General features: G+C 39.8%; 1 protein-coding gene across 1 annotated transcript; it reads left to right on the top strand.

Annotated features, from left to right (window-relative positions):
• The first annotated feature begins 595 nt into the window (after positions 1-595).
• Positions 596-21,689, top strand: impg2b (interphotoreceptor matrix proteoglycan 2b). The gene is made up of 16 exons (XM_053676455.1): positions 596-1,337; positions 2,413-2,632; positions 3,532-3,620; positions 5,822-7,440; positions 7,522-7,706; positions 7,999-8,012; positions 8,355-8,478; positions 10,098-10,357; positions 10,884-10,942; positions 12,756-13,017; positions 13,185-14,971; positions 15,392-15,611; positions 17,630-17,840; positions 18,290-18,478; positions 19,265-19,412; positions 20,167-21,689. The coding sequence occupies exons 1-16, from the start codon at positions 1,064-1,066 to the stop codon at positions 20,248-20,250; spliced, it is 5,745 nt and encodes a 1,914-aa protein (XP_053532430.1). The 5' UTR covers positions 596-1,063; the 3' UTR covers positions 20,251-21,689.
• The last annotated feature ends 349 nt before the right edge of the window (positions 21,690-22,038 follow it).

Raw genomic sequence — 22,038 nt, 5'->3', positions numbered from 1 at the left:
TTGTTAAAGCCAGTATGCAGATCATCATGTGCTTAAGATCATAGTGAATTCATATTTGTTGATAAAAGGTTTCGTACAAGAGGTTGGAATTAGGTTTAGACGATACAATGGCGGATATGCAATGGAAGTATATTTGGTGGATGCTGATGGTCTTGCTTTTGACAGGACACCTCTACGTGGACGCAGGTGTGTATTCCATCGTTTAAATAAATCAATCAATCAATCAATCAGAAAATTATGGAAGCCCTGAACTGCACCATAGGGGTTGAAGTGCATATTTGACTAAATAACTTTCAATGTAGTATCACTTTATGTCGACTTAATAACTCTTTGTTTGGAATTAATACATCATTATTTTCACTTAATGTCTAGTATTTCAACTTTTTTACTATTTCAAGTTACTGTGCAAAGCTTATTTCGACTTAATAACTCATTTCTATGTAAGAACTCGTTGTTTTGACTTAGGATCTCATTATTTTTGCTTTCGTGTCTCATTATTATGACGTAGGATCCCATTATTTCAACAAATTGTGCTGCTAACTTCTTTCTGAATGCAAATAAAATAAAAATAAAAAGGCAATTCACCGAAGGGGAAAGGACGTGGGACGTGAAAGACACATTTGTTTCTGTTAGTGCTTACTTTACTTTTATTTTGTGCCTTCAAACTTCAATCTCGGCAAAAAATTACAATGGGAATTTACAAACCTCGGTTTCGTGAACCGATAGAAAACAAGATTGTGGGGCTGTGACCTCTGATTGGTAACAGAGCAAGGTAGAATATGGGTAGAATATGCTGTTTGTCATTTATGCCATGAGTATTGAAGTGTTGACATACGCTGTGTTGGACATACTCGGCTTTTGTTCTCTGGCTGTTCGGATTTTCTTATTAGCAATGTTGGCACTTGTGAAACAGTAACAGATGTTTACTTCTAGCACACCTTGTTAACACACCTAACACCTCATTTTGACACAATTAACACCAATTAGACATGATTTATCACTATTTAACACTAGTTTGGCAAATTTAGGCTTTTAGACCCTACATATCATGTTTTAATATTAAATGTCATTATTTTCCAATTGCCCATCTTTAGATGGAACTGCCAACGGTGATGGCCCTGAGCTGGAAAGCTTGCACTTGGACAATGCTGGAGATTCTAGCACTCCTGAAAGTCAGATGATGGACAGCTTGGTCTTGGCTTCCAGATCCGAAGAGGTGACAAGCGCCCTGTCAAGAATGAAACGAGGTGTCCTCTTTCCGAGCGGAGTCAAACTGTGCTCTCAGGAGACGGTGAAGCAAGCGCTACAGAACCACCTGGACTACTTCCACCTGAGAGGTGAGATATAGCGTTTCTTAACAAATCTAAAACTTTGGAAAGCATTTATAGCACAGTGCTGATTCTGAGATTGGACATTTATGGAAGGAGTCTCCAGTATCTTTGTTTTCCAACATCTTCAGGACAGAGGAGTCCTGAATGTTGTGGAACATCCATGAAACATGGACAGACATATAATCTGTGGTGGTTTCTTGTTAATTTCCTCATGTGTATTACAGCAGTAAAGTTTAAATATCAGGTCTGAAATATTTCCTTCTCTTGATTTTAGGTTGGTGAATATGGCGTGACCACTTTTCTTAATTACTAGTGAATCTGTGTGTGCAATGTGTGCTTGCATGATCTCTTTAGATGTAAACCAGTGACGTTTTATTTCGTGGATTTTGTCAGGCTAGCTTGTGCATGTGCACAAGAGCACTAAACGAGAAGTGTCTCCATCGTGCAGTCTTTCTTTTTTCGCTGCCACTACCACCATGACTTAGCATACAATAATCAGTGCTTTGAGCCTGCCAGGAAAATGTGTGTTTTCTGTACCAGAATCCAGTTCAGTGGAGAAATGTTTGAAGAACGTTCCCGAAAACGTTATCCAGGATGAAATTTCCTGTGCTAGGTCCAGTTTATTTTTCTAACAAGGAGAACATCGAGAAAATATGCCAGGGTCATGCTTTCTGACACACTTCTCTTTTACTTTTGATTTCTAAATAACAAGCAGTTTTCATAACTGGTTAACAAAAGGTCGCGGAATGACCGGCGTATGTGATGGGTGAGCAGATCAATGGAAATCTTTCCATTATGCTGGGCTTTGCTTTCATTCTTAGTCTTTTTCCTCCCTGAAATAGCAATTTATCATACGACTTGGTGTGAATAATGACTCAGTTCTGTCCATCACAGGATGTGTTTGCATATAAGCGGGCTAACCCATGTGCTTTAATGTCGGGATTTCCAACGACGTGTCATCGGATATGGTGAAATCACTGAGAAATTGATGTATAAGTCCAAACTGTGACTTACATTTCCCATTTGACTTTCAGTTTCTGTACAATCCTTCAAACAAGATTTCTATCTGTACATTATTCAGTGTGTCAAGAGACTGTCTGGGAGGCGTTTAAGATCTTCTGGGACAGGCTTCCCAAAAGAGACGAGTACCAGCTGTGGATTAACAGGTGCCAGAATGGCAGTATTAGCGTCTTCGATATTGGCAGGAGCTTCAGTCAGTCGCCTGAGCATCTTGCCATCATCACCAGTGTAAGCAATTCCCGCATCTTCACCCTGTACTTCACGAATAAATGCTACAATTAGCATCAATCCTTGTTTGTGTATTGTTTCCCCATCATGACTCTATTTGTCTTTCATTGTCATTTCAGAGGGTGCAAATGGCTGCAGCAACAGGGTGAGTTATCAGCTTTTCAAAGCCACAGATACCTATTTTTTTCTTGAAAAACACCTAGCGATGGGTGACAGATTAATAAAGTGGTGAGCCACCACAAACTGCCAGAACAGCTTCAGTGCACGTTGTACTGGAGCGATGAACACCGTTCTTCCAAATGATATTCCCTCAGTTGATGTTTTGACGATGAATGTCATGGTCTAGCACATCACTTAGACGTTCAACTGGGTTGAAATTTGGTGCGTGTGAAGGACATAGCCTATAATATACATCAAACCATTCAGCAAGCTATCCTGCCATGCAGACTGTGGAGTGGGGCGTAGTCATCCTGGAAGAGACCATGGCCATCAGGATGGAAACGTTTCAGAATAATTTCATTATAGTACTCTCTAATGGGACAAGTGGATCCAAACCATGCATGCAAAAATAAATACATACTCCCAAATAACATACAAATAAATAAAATTGACTTTAATTTGTCATTGACTATATTACAGTGCAAGAAACATCAGTCTAACCGATTTCCACTAGGTTTCATGTGCCATTAGTTTGGGTGAACTGTTCTTGTAAAGCTTCATACTTAGTGGTTAACTTAATGATGGTTAACATGAATGTCTCAAATCTCAAAATTTGGCATTTAACCTTCCATAGTTGAAATGAAACATTTGGCTTCATTTTGTTTTTGTTTTTGTTTTTTTTGAAAGTACAAAGAAAAAAATTAATCATATGTTGATTTCAGAATAGCATCTTTTATCTTCTCATTTTCCTTGGTTAAGCATTGTGTTTCGATCTTTTTTTTTTCATTCACAGCCAACAGACTACAGCCGATCCTACAAAAGCGGATATTGACTCTGCCACTGATGGAGGTCTGTTTACTTACCCATCACCAGAGATTACTGGTAAATTTGATCTAACTGATAGGAAGTAGCTTAAATGTGATTTGTAGAAATCCATAGTGTACCACTTTATACTAGTCTTAAAGGGATTTTACCCTGAAATATGATCATTGGTTCAAAATGAATACAAAATGCTTGAATGAATTTATGAATCAAGTAAGAAGTGGGCCTTCGTTCATTACAGTCATGCTATAATTTTTAGGGACAACTGATTTCTAGTCATCCTGGTATTCATCTTGTTGAAGAGAGCCACTAAAGCAGTTACAGGCACAAAGCATCGCAGCGGTGTAGGACATACGCTGCACTCAGAATAGCCATTAATCCCTCTTATTTACTCAGAGGCATCTGACAAAAGTAGCAGTGTTAGCATGCTGTGGCTGGTCCTTTAAGCTGCTTTAACTGAACATGACTAAAAACGAGATATGATTTAAGTGACAAACTAAAGTCATAACGACAAAAATGCTCCACAATTCAATTGATACAATGTAAGGTCTTCACATCCGAAAGTACAGTGTCTCATTGAATGTAATGGTTGACATTATACATATTAGGAATCATCAAGATCAGTGTTCACGTGTGTATCTAATGTGTATCTTTTAAAACGTCCATAATCTCTTATTTTTTCTTCTTTACAGTTTCCAGTGTAAGTTCTCTACTAGCAGAAGTTAATCCAACAGAATTAGCAGACGCAACAGCAAAGACTACAGTTGCGGCAACAGAAGCTAGAGTAACAACAGAAGAGCCTATCAGTCAGACAGAAGTGATTATAACCACAGAACAGTCTACAGATGCTCCGATAAAAATGATAGCAGCCACACAACAGTCAGTGGATATTGCAACAAAAGCGATAGCAGTTGCAGGACAGTCTACGAATTCTCCGACAGAAACAATTGTAACCACAGAACAGCCTATCATTACACCAACTGTAGCTATTGTGACCCCCCGAGAGTCTTCGAATACTCCAACAGAAGCAATAGTATCCACAGGACAGTCTATAGATATTGCAACAATAGGGAGAGCAACTGCAATTCAGTCTACAGATAATTCAAAAGAAGCAATAGTAACAACACAACAGTCTATGGATATTGCAGCAAAAGTGATAGCAACTGCAAAACAGTCTACAAATACTCCAACAGAAACCATAGTAACCACAGAACAGTCTACAGACGCTCCAGTGAAAGCGATAGTAACCACACAACATTCTATAGTTACTCTAATTGCAGCTATGGTAACGACAGGAGAGTCTTCGAATGCTCCAACAGAAGCAATAGTATCCACAGAACAGTCTATGGACACTCCAACGGAAGAAATAGTAACCACAGAACAGTCTATGAACAATCCTAAAGAAGCCGTAGTAACCATACAACCATATACGGTTACTCCAAACATAGCTCGGGTAACCATAGGGGAGTCTACAAATACTCAAACAATAACATTAACTACAAAACAGTCTATGGATACTCAAACAGAAGCAATAGAACACGCTAGAGATACTCCAAAAGAAACAATAGTAACCACAAAACAGTCTGTGGTTACTCCAAACGTAGCTATCGTAACCACAGGGGAGTCTAGGAGTACACCAAAAGAAGAGATAGTAAGCACAGAACAGTCTAGGGATATTGCAACAGAAGCATTAGCAACTGCAGAACAGTCTACGGTTACTCCAACAGAAGCTATAACAACCACAGAAAGGTTTTTAGATACCCCAGCACAAGCGATAGTAAACACAAAACAGTCTATGATTACTCCAAACGTAATTATGGTAACCACAGTGGGGTCTAGGTATACTTCAACACAAGTGATAGTAAAGACAGATCAGTCTACCGGTATTGTGACAGAAGTGTTAGCAACTGCAGAACAGTCTACAAATAGTCCAACAGAAACAATAGTAACCACCGAAGCACTGTCTATGAACACGCCAACAGAAGAAATATTAACCACAGAACAGTCTACGGATACTCCAAGAGAAGCAATGGAACGGTCTACGTATACTCCAAGAGAAGCAATAGAACAGTCTACGGATACTCCAAGAGAAGCAATAGTAACCACAAAACATTTTATGGATATTGCAACAAAAACGATAGCAACTGCAGAACAGTCTATGGATACTCCAAAAGAAGCAATAGTAACCATACAATCATCTACAGTTACTCCAAATAACACTATAGTCTCAACAGCACCGACTACAGCACATTTAATCCCAGTCTCCAGTATGGCCATTGAGCTGGAGGTCACTGTAGAGGTCAGTGTTAAACCTGCTTTCAATTTAACCACCGAGGATTCACAGGGGGTAAATCCTGATTCCTTGTCAGAAGTCACCGTTGAGGCAACTGAGCAGATAAGCCCAGGGACTAAACTGGAGGTAAACCATAATGCACTTGAAATGCCTTTGAGTACAACTGTATTTGCATTTGAGAGTGATGAGGATGCCATTACTGTTAAAGGTTCTGTCAATTCTGGTTTAGGGGAAATGAAGGTAGATGCAGAAGAGGCATTACCTGAAGAACCAGTGCAGGTAGATGATAATGGTGGTGGTGGAGCAGCACTATGGTCTTCACCCAGCCCTACTCTAGGCAGCATACATGAACATAGTGACGATGAGCAACCAGAAATTGAGACAATTGAAAGCACCCTAACAAATGACTTTCTAGTCACATCTCTAGATGAACCAACACTTTCTGGTAGTGAAGACACACATGAAGGTGATGAAGTCACATCTAGACCTGTTATTGTGGAAGAGGTATCTGGGACTGCTGAGGAGTCATCTGAAATGACCAGTGATAAGGATTCATCAGAGATGACAGAATATGATAAACACGTAACTGTTGTGTGGGTTAGTAATGATGTTGAAGAAATTACATTGAAGATGGATGGTGAGGTCAATGAATACAGTGTTTCTGAAGAGATGGAAACCCTGGCATGGACTGAAGTTTTACTTGAAGCCCCTACAAATGGGCTGTCCTTAGAAGAGAAAACACCTATAGCTGAAGATGTCCATGCCTCTGCCAGTGCAGAAGATTCATTTGACTATACAGTAAAATATAGCCCTGAAGATTTACCTAAAGAGGCTGCAATTGATGAGACGCCTGTGGATATAACAGAAGATGCGACCGAAGCAGTGCGTTCTGTTGAGAATACACGTGAAGCACAATCAGAAACGACTGTAGAGACTGCAGTTCATGAGGTGCCACCAGATGTTATGGCTGATATTAAAGCTGTTGAAAATGACAAAGCTGACTCAGCCGGAGAAGTGGAGCCACCTGTTATACCAGACACTATTGGTCAAGATGTCACACTTGCTTTCACGCTTGACCCTAGTGTCATCATTCTGGATGCTGAAGATTTCACACCCAAGGTTACACCTACTACTGAAGATTACACATCTAGGACCCATAGCATGGAAATTGGCATCAAAGAAGAACCTCCCGAAGAGAATTTACTTCAATCTACAGTTGAAGGGAAGATGCCAGACGTTCTTGAAGACAATACCTTAACTCGACCTGAAATGGCAGTGTTCGAAGGTATAGATACTGACATGTCCAAAGATACAGAGGTTCTTGAAGAGAACATTAGAATCCCAACATTAGACGTACTTGAAACTGCACCACGTGCTGATGTTACGACCTCAGAGTTACCTAAAACTGTAGACAGATCAACAGGGACACTAAAAGAGGACAGTACACCTGCACCATCAGTTGAAGTTGAGAAATCTACAGAGGGCCTAAATGAACTGACAACCAACGAAATGCAACGAAACACCATCTCATCCATGGAACAAGCATCCGCACAGGTCTCCAATGACATCATAGAGGACAGGAACGTGGTGCGTAGCCACTGTCTCAGAAATGATCTGTAGAATTTATTCCTGAAATCTTAACCAATTGCTCTGCTGTATATTGTCCAGATTGGCAATGAAGTTGACAATGTTTTGCCACGTCCTGTGCGACCGGTAATGGATCAAGTGGTGGAGCTGAGCATTAAACTCAGAGGGGAGACTTACGATGATGCTCTCAGAGATCCATCAAGCTTTTACTACCAGCATCTGTCTGAACAGTTCATTGAAAAGGTGCGTCACAGGCTTCCTGTAGGGTAAATTACATCAACATATGGAAATGTTGAATTTAAGCATGATTTCTCTGCAAACCAAATAGAATTTTCAGATACAGCGTCTGTGAACTGTGTTGCACTCAGAGTTCTGTTTTCTAGTTTTAAAGGCCATATGCTTGATCTATAGCCAAAACAACAGAACCATGATATTCTGGAGATCCCAAGCTGAACTTCTGACCACAAACACATTCTCTGTTGCATTCTTTTTCTTCTTCTCCATTTCTCAAAGTAGAGAAATCTCCATTTCTCCATTTTCTTCTATGCTGACTTCTAGAACTTTCCACGAACGTAAACTAGTATATAAAGTACGAACACCATGTATAAACAGAATTGGAAATGTTATAGGAAATGTGCAGCATAATTGACATCCATGTGTTTGGTGAAGTGATACCTTGGGTAGTTTGTCAGGTCATACTAGGAAAGACGAGGTTCATTCCCAGATACATTCTCATTTATTCAGATTTCATCATATAGAGAGTTCCTGTCTTCTGGAAAATCCCTAATATCCCATTTCACATCACCCCTCTTTTTCTTTCTTTCTTTCTAAAGATTGAAGAAGCCTATAAAAAACTTCCAGGCTTCCAAAGGGCTTTTATTCGTGAATTCAGGTAAGGCTTGAATAATATAAAGCAATGCTCTGTCTCTGCATGGCTCCAAAAATGACTGGAAGGATATCATTTGAGATGATGTTAAGAACTTTGTTCCCTTCTTTTCTTCTTGACAATAAAACCAGGCCACAAAAAGACATCCAAGGGTGAGTATTTCCTATTTTCCATTTGAACTCGTACTCTGACCTAAACAGCTATATATCTCTGTTGTTTAATATGGGCATTTATGACTCACAGTTCACATGTGATGAACACAAAACAGATTTTCTGATGCTAATCGTGAGACTGCTGAGTCATCACTTTATAATACCTGTACAAAATTACCCAAGAGGCTGATAAATCTATAACCTGGCAGCAATTTGTTTCCCTCTGCTGCCATATCGCACAAGCAGCTGCAGGAACTGAGAACTCTTGACTCCTCCCAAACAGCTAATGGGAATTTCATGTGCATGCGTTTGGCGCCGCAGGACGTTGGAACCTACGTCAGTTTTCTTTTACCTTCTATATTGTTTTACGGTCTCCATCTCTGATCTCTAGTCTCACGGTGCCTATGGGTTAGGTTTTTGCTTTTACAGGCTAGCTTTTGTTTTTGCAGCAAAGCCCAACCTGGCATTTCAAATGTCTCACGAATGGATTGTGTTTCTAATTTCTCTCCCATTATTTCTTCCTAAATAGGAAAAATCAGTTCGCCCACCAACACTGCATTTATGAGCAGCTCAGTGTAATTCGTTGTCACCAATTGTTGGATTTTCCAGTTGTAAAAAAAAACAAAAACAAAAAAAAAAACAACAACTGCATGTTGTGAGCTCCTTGAGACCATTAAAGCACCTAAATAACCCAATAAGCACTTAAAACTGCACGTTTGCACAGGAGGGTGTTGAAATGTATTAGCATTTTGGCGTTGCCTCTTTGCCTGTAGGGAAAATGATATGCAGTAAGACCTAAAGGAGATTATAGATGTCAGGGGGAGAGAAAATGGATCTTGCCATTAACCCACCAGGGTTCCTCACAATTGTTGAAAAATGAGAGGCAAAAATAAAAGAAAAATTAATGATAAAATGAAAGATCTACGCAAATAATGATTATCCTTTATTTTTGGGATTGGATGAACTGGATGTGATAGCTCAATGCTAGATATGCCAGAGGCTGGAATTCTGTTGGTTTTTTTTTTTTGTGTGGAAATTAACATTTACTACTTGCTATTTGTGGAGACATTTAAACAAGGCAACGAACAATTTTTGCACATAAAGGTATCATAAACTCAGGTTCTAACAATTATTTCATGTTTAATAAAACTGACATAATACCCTCGCTACGATTTGTTCAATAATCCAATTATACGTTAATTTAACATAATAGTACTTGGACATACTTGCGAAATCTTTCTTTTCTCAGAATCGTACTCAAGGTTCAAGGCAGAATACTTAAACCCAAGCTCAGGTACAGTCGTTGGTTGAGTTGGTAGGTGGAGGAAACAACAGCAAATACTACAAACAGGACCTTGTACATTTAATTTTGTACGTTCTAAAAATTTGAATGTTAAAGTTAGACAAAAAAAAAAACAACATTATAGAAATGTTAGTGTTAATAATCGAACAACTGAAAATGTTGCTGCAACGTTGAAGGAACTTTTTTAAACCCCGAGTCAAAAAAAAAGTTTTTAGACCTTCCAGGGAACTTGACAGACTCTTGGAAAAGATTTTGAAAATCTGCTAGCCTAAAATTGTTAGCTGGAACTACAGGACTTTTGCTTTTTGTTCTGCAGAGGTCTTGCAGTGGTGGTACATTACGCCATTGTCCTGGAAGTTGACATAGCAGGCATTAACAACGAGACCATGACCAACATCACCCTCCATTCCAACCAGGTGGAGAAATCCTACACAGATCTGGAGGAACTGCCCACCGTGGTCTACACTGTCACAGACTTACGCCATTACATCACTCAGGCGCTGCACAAAAACAGCCTTGGGAACAATGGAAACATCAGTCTGGATGTAGACCCTGAGTCTCTGCAGCTGGAAAATGGTATGAAGTGCTCGAACAAGTGTTCCAGTACACATGTCCATGGCTGTGAGCCAAGGAATTGTGGGTCTGATGATAACTGACGAGCTTTATGCCCATTATACACATAAGGATGCTCCATCTCGTTCTGAAATAGAACCAGAAATATAAACCGAGCCATTTTCGACTCCTAATCCTTCTTCTCCATGATCATTTCAATGCACTAGAGATGTAACCAAACGCAAAGCCGTTATTCAGATTGAACAGATAATGTGTTCTAAACAGAATAGGAGGTACATTATTAAGAAAAATGTTTATCTTTCTTGGGTGGATTTGTCATGCCATAATTGTTTAACTGTATCGGTTTAAGTCAAAACTCAAATGATATGTTATTATTTTCCACCATTTGTTGCATCTGCAGAGTTTCTTATCTCCAGCTGGAGAATCTCACAATCCCCAGTCTCAAAATGATGCCATGGTCGTTATAAATTACACTCTGCTTTCCCAGTACATAATCCGATCTTATTTGTCTCTGTTTTTACTTTCTCAGTGGAGACATTGCTGCTTTCCAAACCGACCAGCAGACCGCTCGACTCCAATAACATGATGGTGAGTTCAGGGTCATTGGTAAGACCACCTAGATATTAGAAACCATGCTTCTTGCTTGCTCTCTCTCTCTCCCCCCAGATCTGCTCTGCTTTCTCTGTTCTGCTGTCTTCCTGGCCACGTTTTCATGTGCAAATTGTTCCTGAGGAAAACTTTTTTTTTTTGGCAACTTGGAAACCGTGTTAAATGCTAAATGATATCCTGTAATGGCAATCAATCATTAGCTAGAATCATTTCAGTGGTGCACATTAAGAGATTAACCCACTCGAACACTCATTACAGGAAATCTAGTTTCTGTATTTTCCATATGCCGTTTTGTGAAAATTGTTTGTGTGTGTTTTTACTCTCACTATGACATTGAGCACAGTTTAATTGGAAAGACACGTCTGAGAACCAAACAGCAGAGATCTCAGATTCGACTCACTCGGTTTTTCCTTTCTTCTTCGTCAAAAGTGCCACTTTTATTATCATATTTTTTCCACAACACATATTAAACGAATTTGCAGTCTCTGCCTCTCTTTCTTACATACGTGCTTGCTTATATGGAAATACGGTCACGTGCTGGTAAAACGTTTTATGTAGTTTTATTGTGTTTTCCTTTGGGCATGTTGTTAATTATGTGTTGAGATACAGTATGGAGAACTTTGGAATCAAGGAATACTGGCTCACAGCCAGCAAAGTTGATTTTTTTTTCGTGCTTTTTAATGGCTGCTCTGTGTTACCCATAGCCCACTTGCTGCAGTGACACTCCATTTATTGCCTTGTTGTTCTTGCAGCTCATAAATAGTCAAACATCCTGTGGTTGCCAGAAGAACTACACATGGGTGACAAATGAAAGGGGGAAAAAATGTGGCTCTACTGTGCTGTAGGGGACATTTATTTATTTATTTATTTTTGCTAGCATGGTTTGGATTCACTTGCCTGCCTCTGCAAGTCAATCACACTATCACCTTTATCCTACAATGGGCGTAATGTCTTCCAGGGTGACCCCACCTCAATAGTTTTCTCTAAATCATGTGGTATGGCCTTCACTCTCAGCACATCTCAACTCAACACCTACAGTATGGGGGGCTTTTGAGAGACTTTTTAGAGAGACACTTTCCACCACCATCATAATCATCATCATCATCATCATCAGACACCAGCTGAGGGAAAATCTTTCGCAAGAATGTCGCTCAGCCCTCCAGTACAGTTCCACAGAGATGCAGAATGATTTCAACGAGCACTGAAACAGTTCTGGCGGCTCATGGTGGCCCAACACCTTTCTAACACACTTGACAGTATGTTGAGTAATGGAAGAAGTAAAGCATTACACTATGATTTAACTTATGTCCTGTTTGGCATCTGTGGTCGAGAGGAATTGCTGTTGATATAGTTAATGGCGAATCAGGTTTCATGTTGGCTGCAGATTTGAAATCCTTTATGGTTAAATGTGTATTTTCCACAGTTACTCCAGGAAAGATATCTTTCCACCGCGGTTCACTAAGGAGATTAAGGAAACTTTATTCCATTTAGGCCTTAAGAGCACTGTTTTTCCTCTGCATGTGCCGGGATTTGTGAACTGTGAATATGTGCAGACTTTCAATGAAGTCTTTGACACGTTTATTGCTGATTGTATGTTGGCAAGTTCCTGTGTTAATCACCGGCCGTGCCTTAGATGTGTTATTAGTTCACGTTTTGTATGAAACCCATGTCCAAATGAATAACTGGAGTTTACATGTTTATGTAAAACATAAAGATCAGAATTTTTGGTTTGAATTTACACCGGAAAGATTGCAAGAGCTGTATTGTTGTTTTTTTCCCTTCCTCACTTTAGGACAATGTGCTTGCTGCAGAAAAGCCACCCGATATTCCTGCATTGGAATTCACCAGTAACGATGTCTTCATCAAAAACGAAGATTTACTGTTTGATACCGTGCACCCGTATCACCCCTGGATGAGCACTCAGACTGAACAGGCTAGTGAAAATGACATCATCATTCTTGAAGACAATCCAGCTACACCACTTACAGAGATACCAACAGATATAGAAATGATCTCCAAAACTGATAAGACCAGCAAAGATCCCACCCTTGAGAGTAAGTTTTTTTTCCTCACTATATTGTGCTCAAACATTATGTCAATAATTATGCAGTGAAAGTTCCGTGTATTCAGAGTCGGTTTACACAGGTGCTTAAATTGCCAATAGGTTTCATTCTCCAGACTACCCTGGTTGTCGCTGTACATGTTTATTCCTGTGCTTAAATATTATTTCCCTCCATTTTAGATGATATAACCATTGAAGAAGAGGGCTTCCTAGAAATCACAGCCCCTGCTAACCCTATTCCTGTTACTGTGATTGAGGAGGCCCATCCTACCCAGTTTGAGGCTAAGAATACTGCAACAGAAATACCGTCTCTGAGACCTTCAGGAGTTCAAGAGTCAGTAGAAGATGAGCATACAAATATGGGATCTGGATCTGGCTTCTCCAGCAATGACCAAATCCCTGACACGTGGCAATGGATAACAGAACGTCCTTCGGTAGGCTTAGAGAAGGACGTTCCGAAAGCCGAGGAAGACCAGAAAGACCATGAAAAGAAAAAAGTAGAAGAAGAGGAGAAATCAGAGATTCCTGTCCAGCAAACAACTGAAGTGCCATTATTAGACCATGTTCTTACGACTCAAGACATTCACATTCACCCTCAAGACACAACCACAGAACAGACCCCAGTGTTCTTTACTATGAAGACCCTGATGGTGGACCATTCAATGCAGACCAAAGAAGCTCCTGAGATTTCTGATGACTACCCAGATGAACTCTCCACTTCTGTTTATGCTGTAACTGAACTACCAGGGCAGGTCTATGCTACTACCAAGAGTCCTGCCATAGAACGATCAACAGTCCAGAGCCCAGAGATTAATCCTAAAAATGAAGATTTCCAGGGTACCACTACACCAACAGCTATGTTGGTAACAGAGGCATCTACAGCATCTACCAGCGTTACATCGGATGACACAACAGAAACACAACAAGCCACAAAACCTCCTGCTATTATCAATGTTAAGACTGATACTGTAGAAGAATCTCCCGTTGTCCCTGGTTCTAGTGAACAACCGTTAATTGAAGCTGTGACACAGCTGCCAGCGATTTTTGAGTTTGAGACATCAAATGCTGGGGTGGAGATTATCAATGACATTACATCTGAAGTCACTCAAGCTCCAGTTTTGGAATTCTCAGACAATGATCTTGCCAAAGATGAAACCATTGTGGTGTCCACAGAACCTTCTGCATTGGTCACTGAAGCCACAAATATAGATGTGTCAACCCCACGCTCACCTGAAAAGGAGTCTCCGTTCTCCAGAATATTTGACTATACCCCAGTAGAGGACACATCTTTACTACGTTCAACTGCGAAGCCTGTGCCCAGTACCCATCCAGCTGACCCAATTATTCCTGAAGAGATGACATCACAGGCTCCAAGTCACTCAACTGTAGGTACAGCTATTCAAAATGATGCTATTGGACCGAAGGAAACAAGCACCAATAATGTCAAACCAGCCACAGCATCTCAACCTTCCACAACTTCAGTCACTCCCAATGGCACCGATATCTCTAAGAGAGACCTCCCATCTACAATGACACTCCCAAGCTTTCAACCGACCTTCCGACCTACAGACAGGATAATCGATACCGGAGTCTCCAGAGATGATCATCTACCCAAGAACGATCTTATATCAACCCCTAGTATTTCTGATCTCATTTTCTTCCATGGAAACAAAGACAATGATAGCAGCACAGCACAGTCTCACATTCCAGATAACCCCAGCATAACCGACCTTGATGTGTCCTTTGACATTATCCAGTATGATGATGAGAATGGTAGTGGATTCTTTCACGGTAACGACATGGCTAGTGTTGCCATGCCAGAGAGTCCTGGTCGTGCTCTGATGGTATTTTTCAGTCTTCGAGTCACCAACATGAAGTTTTCACAGGATCTGTTCAACAAGAGCTCCTCTGAATACAAAACCCTGGAACGACAATTTTTGGACTTGGTAAGATATCACCAAGGAGCTCTGTTTAATGATCTCCAGTATATATGTGTTTTGTCACTATCTAGGTTCTCCTAATAATTTCAATAATTACGAAATATCACTGGCAAAATGTGTATACACTTGATCAAGCTATACATTGATCTTCTAGAGCACGGGTGCCCAATCTTATCTGGGAAGGGCCAGTGTGGGTGCAGGTTTTCATTCCAACCAAGCAGAAGCCACACCCGAGTCTACTGAAAGCCAAGCTCAACTGATTAATCAGGTTAACCCACACCAGCCCTTTGCGTATAAGATTGGACACCCCTGCTCTAGAGGGTGATTAGCGGCAGTGGTAGGTTTTCTTGCAAGAGCAACTGAGAGACTTTGTAGGAAATATCTTGTTTAATGAGTAATCTCCGTCATGTTTGTTTGTCTCTCCAGCTGGTACCATATCTACAGTCCAATCTTAGCAACTTCCAGCACCTCGAGATCCTAAACTTCAGGAACGGTAGCATTGTAGTGAACAGCAGGATGAAATTCGAGAAGCCGGTTCCCCATGAAGTGACTTCTGCGGTCTACCTTATCCTAGAAAATTTCTGCAACACGGCTTACCAGACGATGAACCTCGCTATAGACAAATATTCTCTGGATGTTGAATCAGGTGAGTTCCAACAGGAGCCTTTTTAAAAAAAATAAAAAAATACAAGGCAAGCGAATGCATTTCTCAAGTTGACACATTTTCACAAGTTTGACAAGGTAAAAAAAAAACGTCTTTAGGCACCGATTGTTATGATTCGTCCTGCTCGAATGCTAGCGTCTCCATGATTGACTACGAGGTGATCAAACTGTGTATAAATGATCAACTCTTAAAAAAACAACACTTCTGTCCCAATTTGCACCCACGTGTGAGCACAACAGGAATATTCTGGAAAACTCTTGTGTAGTGTAATTGCTCAACATAAATCATGGCCAGGCCGAGTTGTTTTTACCCTCTGCAGCAGTCGCAACATAACTGGTAGCAGATGCACTTGTTATCAGATTGCGCCTCAGTATAAAACACTCGCATTTCTGTTTAGTTTGATAAATAGACGTCTAATTCGATATTGTAAATTAGATGGTTGAGGGGAAATAGGCTTGGACCGAGTGAATCTATGATGTAAACTATTCACAATTCTGACACAGATCTGATTTTAGGTTCCTCCTACCTTTTACATATATTTATGTATATCCGATTTCCATGTTTACAACCTTCCCTGACCAAAATGCACTCAGCTGAAAACAACAACATGACCAATAGCATCATGGTGGTTTTAGTAATTCTGTTGTTTTTCTTGCAATTTAGCCTGTTTGTATTTTTGCTTTAATCCTTTAATTTCATGCTGGCATTGGAGTCAGGACCGACTCTACTCTTGCGTCCTCATAGACGGCTCGGTTTCTGTTGCTACCCAGCAGCATTTGTTTTTGAATGGTTGCGTCCCCTGACAGATTGATTTATTGAATCTGACCACTCTCCACAAATCACATGTGTTCTCCGACGGCCAAATAACGAATTGCGAAATAAAGAAAAATCACCACATAACAACGGGAAGAACGAACAGGAAACGCCGACGTGAGGCGTTTAGATACGCGTCAACTGCCCAGATATCAAATATGTTCAAATAATCTAATCTGAGTTATTTATTCTCATGCGGCCATATCTGATCTGTAAGCAAAGAATTGTTTTGGAATTGTTTGGCAACGTGAATGCTGCCTTAGACACCATCCTCTCAGCTTAGACGTCTGAGTGTGTGTGTGTGTTTGTGTGTGTGAGTGTGTGTTCTTGCTGAGCTAGGACCATGTATAATCTGTCTGAGCCCTTTGTGCTTAACACACACTTCACCTGAATGACCAAACAGTGAGTCATTTCCCTTTAGCGGATTAACGACTCATCATACCGAGCACTTTGCTTTCAGCACTCAAAGCTTCCAACAGCGTAGATCTTTGAATAAACTGATATATACAGTGCATTAACACTGGGCATACAGGGGCATTAATATTGGCACCCTTGGTAAAAAAAAAAAAAAAAAAAAAAAAAAGAGCAAAGAAGTCTGTGAAAAACTGTCTTTATTGTTTAACCTTTTGTGCAAAATAGTCACAAACGTACTCTGCTCTCATGGGTATCAAACAATTGCAAACACAACTTTGTTAAATATAGGTGTGCAACAATTATTGGTGCCCTTTTAGTCACCAGAATACTGTTTTATTGGCTATTTCTGAAGATATCAACAACATATCAACCACAGCGCTCGCGAGTTCTCGATTCTGATTGGACAGAAGGTGTTCTAATACGTCGTTATTATATCATTTCTATAGCAACAGCTCATTCACAAGGAGTTCACCTCATAAACAGAATGAAAAAAAAAAAACTAGTGTACTTTGTTAATACGGTGATGCTTTCTGTGAGGAGACGTTTATGTAACATTTATGGAAGGAGTCTCCAGTGTCAGCGCTTTGCAACATTTCGTTTCGCTTCGTAGTTTCAGCCGTAACATGACGATCTCTGTTTTTCTTACCGTCATTGTAACATATATATAACAAATGTGTACGTATTCGTTAGAAACGTGAATGTAAAGTAAAGCAGGCTTGTGAAACGACAATGCCAGAATCGAGATTGGGAACATTTATCTCCTGCGTGTATAGGTGACAGGGCAGACCCGTGTAAGTTCCAGGCGTGCAACGAGTTCTCGAAGTGTACGGTGAACCAGTGGTCAGGCGAGGCGGAGTGTGTGTGCGACGCCGGCTACTTCAGCGTGGACGGCCTGCCGTGTCGAAGCATCTGCGACATTAAGGAAGACTTCTGCCTCAACGATGGCAAGTGCGACATCATACCTGGCAAAGGGGCCATATGCAGGTGAGAGTTTGACCTTTGACCTGCGCGTCCAAATGAGTTTAGGTGCAAATTATCCAGGGGTGAGTGAACGTTTAAGAGTGTACACACATTTAAAAGCAAGCGATTGGTAAAGAATATATCGATAAGGATGTTTTTTTTTTTAAGTTTTAATTAAGTTTTGAATTAAAGTTTTGAATTAAGAATTAAGTATTGAATAGAACTCTCGTTTTATGATGTATTAATGTTTATCAGGTTAAACGTATTGTAATACCATTTCAGTTTAATGAAGACTTTATAGTTTAATACAAAGTGTGTAATAGTTCCTTTATTTAATGAATTAAAGTGTTTTTTTCATGATGCTAAGTTATTTTGTTCTTTACTAAATAAATATAAATGTCAAGAAAACATGATTAGTTGAAGTTGTGGAAGTGTGTGAGTGTTCTGCTTTACCCGTGTGTGTGTGTGTGTAGGTGTCGTGTTGGGGAGAATTGGTGGTACCGTGGTGAACACTGCGAGGAATACGTCTCGGAGCCTCTCGTGGTTAGCATCGCCATCAGCTCCGTCGCTGGCTTCCTGCTCATTGCCGCGGGAGTCGTCTTCTTCCTGACGAGAACGCTTCGAGACCAATACGACAAAGACGACTCGGAGGATCCGCTGCGGTAAATAAATGTGTAGAAGCAGTGTGAGGAAATCTTCCATCGTCAAACAAAAAACATTTTACAAACCAATCTTCAGTATGATCAAATTGAGTAAAAGCACCACTTCCATGCTTTAAATGTTTACACAATTTATACAGTTTACTCTTTATTTAATCACCTGCAACATTCCCACCCTTGCTGAAAAAACCCTGAAAACAAACAATAGAAACCCTCATGGAATTTGTAATGGTTTTAATGGTTATAATGGGAATTGTATTGTAATGGTCCCGATGGGTCTCTACTGGTAATTTGTCGCCTTCTGTTTGCGGCATGTTATATTTAGTGGATACCATTAAGGACCAATAATGGTAATGGCTTTAATGGTTAGCTCATGGTTTGTAATGGTATTTGTAGTGTAAACCATTAAGAAGTTCTGTGATAGTTTCTATTGTTTTTTTGGTTTGTTTGTTTCAGCAGGGACTATTTGTTTGCTCAATTTATGGTCCCATTACACACTCAAATTACAGCAGTACGTGTTAATTTGGATAAATATTATGGTTCTCAGAGGACATGTGGAGCTCATTATTGCTTCAGGTTTCTCAGCCTTTTTTTTTTTTTTTTTTTTTTTACTATAAACAGTCACAATGAAAAGTACAATGTGTTGTTCTTTAATAAATTGTACAATATTAATCGTTGCTAAATTATTGTGGTGTATGAGAAATTAAATAATGAACTTTAGTGGTATTTTTTTCCCCTATAACATCATGTCCTGACGTTTTCTTCTTCACTAATTGTTCTCCTTCTCAGCTATGAAGACGTCGCTCAGTCTTTGGAAAGCGGGAACAGGTTCAATTGCACGTTTGAGAGTGATGGAAGTTCGCACCGTGGAAGATATCAGCAGACGGATTTCAACACCGGCGACGAGATTCGGCACGTCTACGAGAACACTCAAGAGGTGTGGTGTGTGTGTACTCTATAGGGGTTAGAAGCAATGACATAGTCGGAATCGATAAGGAGAAAGGCATAACTTGGGGGGGATGAAAGATATAAAAGACTAGCCCAAAACATTTCAGCACTGTAAAAAGGAAGACACATTTTTAATCGTTTTCTCAGCCATTTTGCGTGGGAAACAAGGATCCACTCCAGGATCTCAATCTTTACAATATGTCTTACAACAGAAATGGTTCTGTACATCATACGCACGCACACTGGCTGCATGTACACTTTGCCTTTGTTGGTGGAATTGATTAGATTTCATTCTGATTATTGACTATAAAACAAGACCTTGACCTCTGCAGAGTATTTTTAAACTAGTTAAATTTGGTATATAAAAAACATGGCAACCCTGTCATTATTTACTCCTCGCGAGAGCATGGGCCAGCATGATTCCTGTCCCAATGGGCCTCTATTAGTGTTCGTTGCAGTTCCCATTTTTGACCACTAGGTGCAATAATAACTCTATGGAGTTAAATGGGGCAGTGAAAATTAGGTGATTAGTATTTCAACATTTCAACAGTTGAAATGTATGAAGTGCCAATGCCTTTCAGCTTCACAGACCCATATGTAACACTTGTGCTCTAATCCAAGCCTTGTTCAACCTTACTTTAGAGACAAAGGCAATCGAATCAAGGCTAAAAACATGCCTGAGGTTATATAACAGCCTAACCTTTTCCTCCTTTCTCTCTCTCACCCACTTTCTCTTCCTGCAGGAAATCCCGGATCGTGTTCGGATCCTCGAGCTCTCCGCCAGAGACCACCACTTTACTGATTTTGCACAGCAGCTTCGAGTTTGAGATTTCCCAGGATTACCGGAGTTTTCCAGACTGTTATTAATGGGTTTTTATTTATTTTTTTATTTATTTATCATTTCCTCTGTAAACACCAGAAGAGTCCAAACGCAGACTATCATCACACATTATCTGACATCCTGGGTTTACATTTTGCATTTAAATCTATATACACCACAGTGCTGCTTAAATCAGGATTCTGATTGGTCGGAAGGTGTTGATTCATTTTTCTATAACAGCAACTCGGACGGTAGTGCAAGTTTATATGAACGCGTTTGTTCTTTTATGTTATTGTTTCTATAGTAACAGCTCGTTCGCAGGGATGTGTACGGCAAATGCTACACTGGTGTACCTCATTTGATTCTATATGTTTATTGATTTGGTTGTTTAATTGTGTATTTATTTATTACTGTAGACACTTTTTCAGGGCCAGGTACACTTTAATTGGGGGTTTGTTGGTGCCTTCCTTTTTTTTGGTGTTGTCATTGTTTGCTATTGTCATAGCATGAGATGAACAGTGACATGTTTAGACAAATTTAGATTTGTTCATGAAACTCTCACATTTTTCATACAGGACTTTAGTTAAAAGGCTGTTTTTGTGACGTGGTGCAACAACAAATGAGCGAGATGAATTTGCGTTTGATCTGATGCATACACGTGAGAAAGAAACGCTCTTTATTGTAGCTGATATTTACTGTAACGGATAAAACATATTTTGATTTTGTTGTTGCGTTTACTGTGTATTGTGCTTTTGAACAGATATAAAGAACATGCACAACACAAGCCAAAGGTTTGGAAGCAATACAGTCCTTTTAAAAAAAACTAAAGATGCTCCTGGAAACTTCATTAACTGAGTTGCGTATTAAAGTCATACACAGTCGTGTGAAAAAATAAGTACAACCCATGGAAATTGTTCCCAGTGTAATCACTGGCACCTGATCTTCAACACCTGAATTTGTGATAAATGTAGGGGTGTACTTACTTTTTCCATGTGACTGATCTGTTGTTTTATTTTTTATTTTAAATTGTGAAAATGATTACAAAATGTGAATTTTACGTGTCATTTGATGGAGCGCATCGACTTTATTAATAAACACTGCTTCAAAGAGGATCAAATGTTTGCTTGTCCAAATATATAAACAACAACAATTTCCATGGGGTGCACTTATTTTTTTCACACGACTGTAATACCTGACAAGTACATAACTACAAACCAAAGTAATCTTTTCTTGTCAATAAAAGTGTGTTGGGTTGGTCACTGGCAAATTGTGAAATATTTTCGAAACCATAAAAAAGGCTGCTCGCTTGCACTCTTCTGGCTTGTGAAGTGTTTTCCTTTAACAACTAAAGATGTTTATCTGTCGAGTATCAGGCATTATTTATTCCTTATTTAATTGTAGAACGCAGTATAATGTGGTAACATGCAGGTTTTATGGTCTAATAAAGCCATGTTTAATAGCATCTATATTTTTCGCTGTGATTTCTGTGCTGTTTGGTTATTCTGTTGTTTACTGGTTTTGACACCGCTTTACGTTACTCTTGGGTCAAATATTTTTCCATGCTGGTTCGGTCAAGTCATGCTTGAGGGCCTGCTATACAAACACGCTGCCTAACAGCATTCATAGAAACCCTCACAACGACATAAAGAAACAAGACATGAGTCTGGGGCTGATTTCTTTCTAGCCCAGACTGTTCTTTTAGTGACGGTCGTGTCCGGTGATTACAGAGTGAACAGAGAATACTAGTAGGCAGATTAACACACCTTGTCCCATGTGCACCTTACAATTACAAACA

Source organism: Ictalurus punctatus, chromosome 27 (genome assembly GCF_001660625.3).
Source record: "Ictalurus punctatus breed USDA103 chromosome 27, Coco_2.0, whole genome shotgun sequence".
Classification (NCBI taxonomy): Eukaryota; Metazoa; Chordata; class Actinopteri; order Siluriformes; family Ictaluridae; genus Ictalurus; species Ictalurus punctatus.
This window is presented reverse-complemented; position numbering and strand designations above follow the sequence as displayed.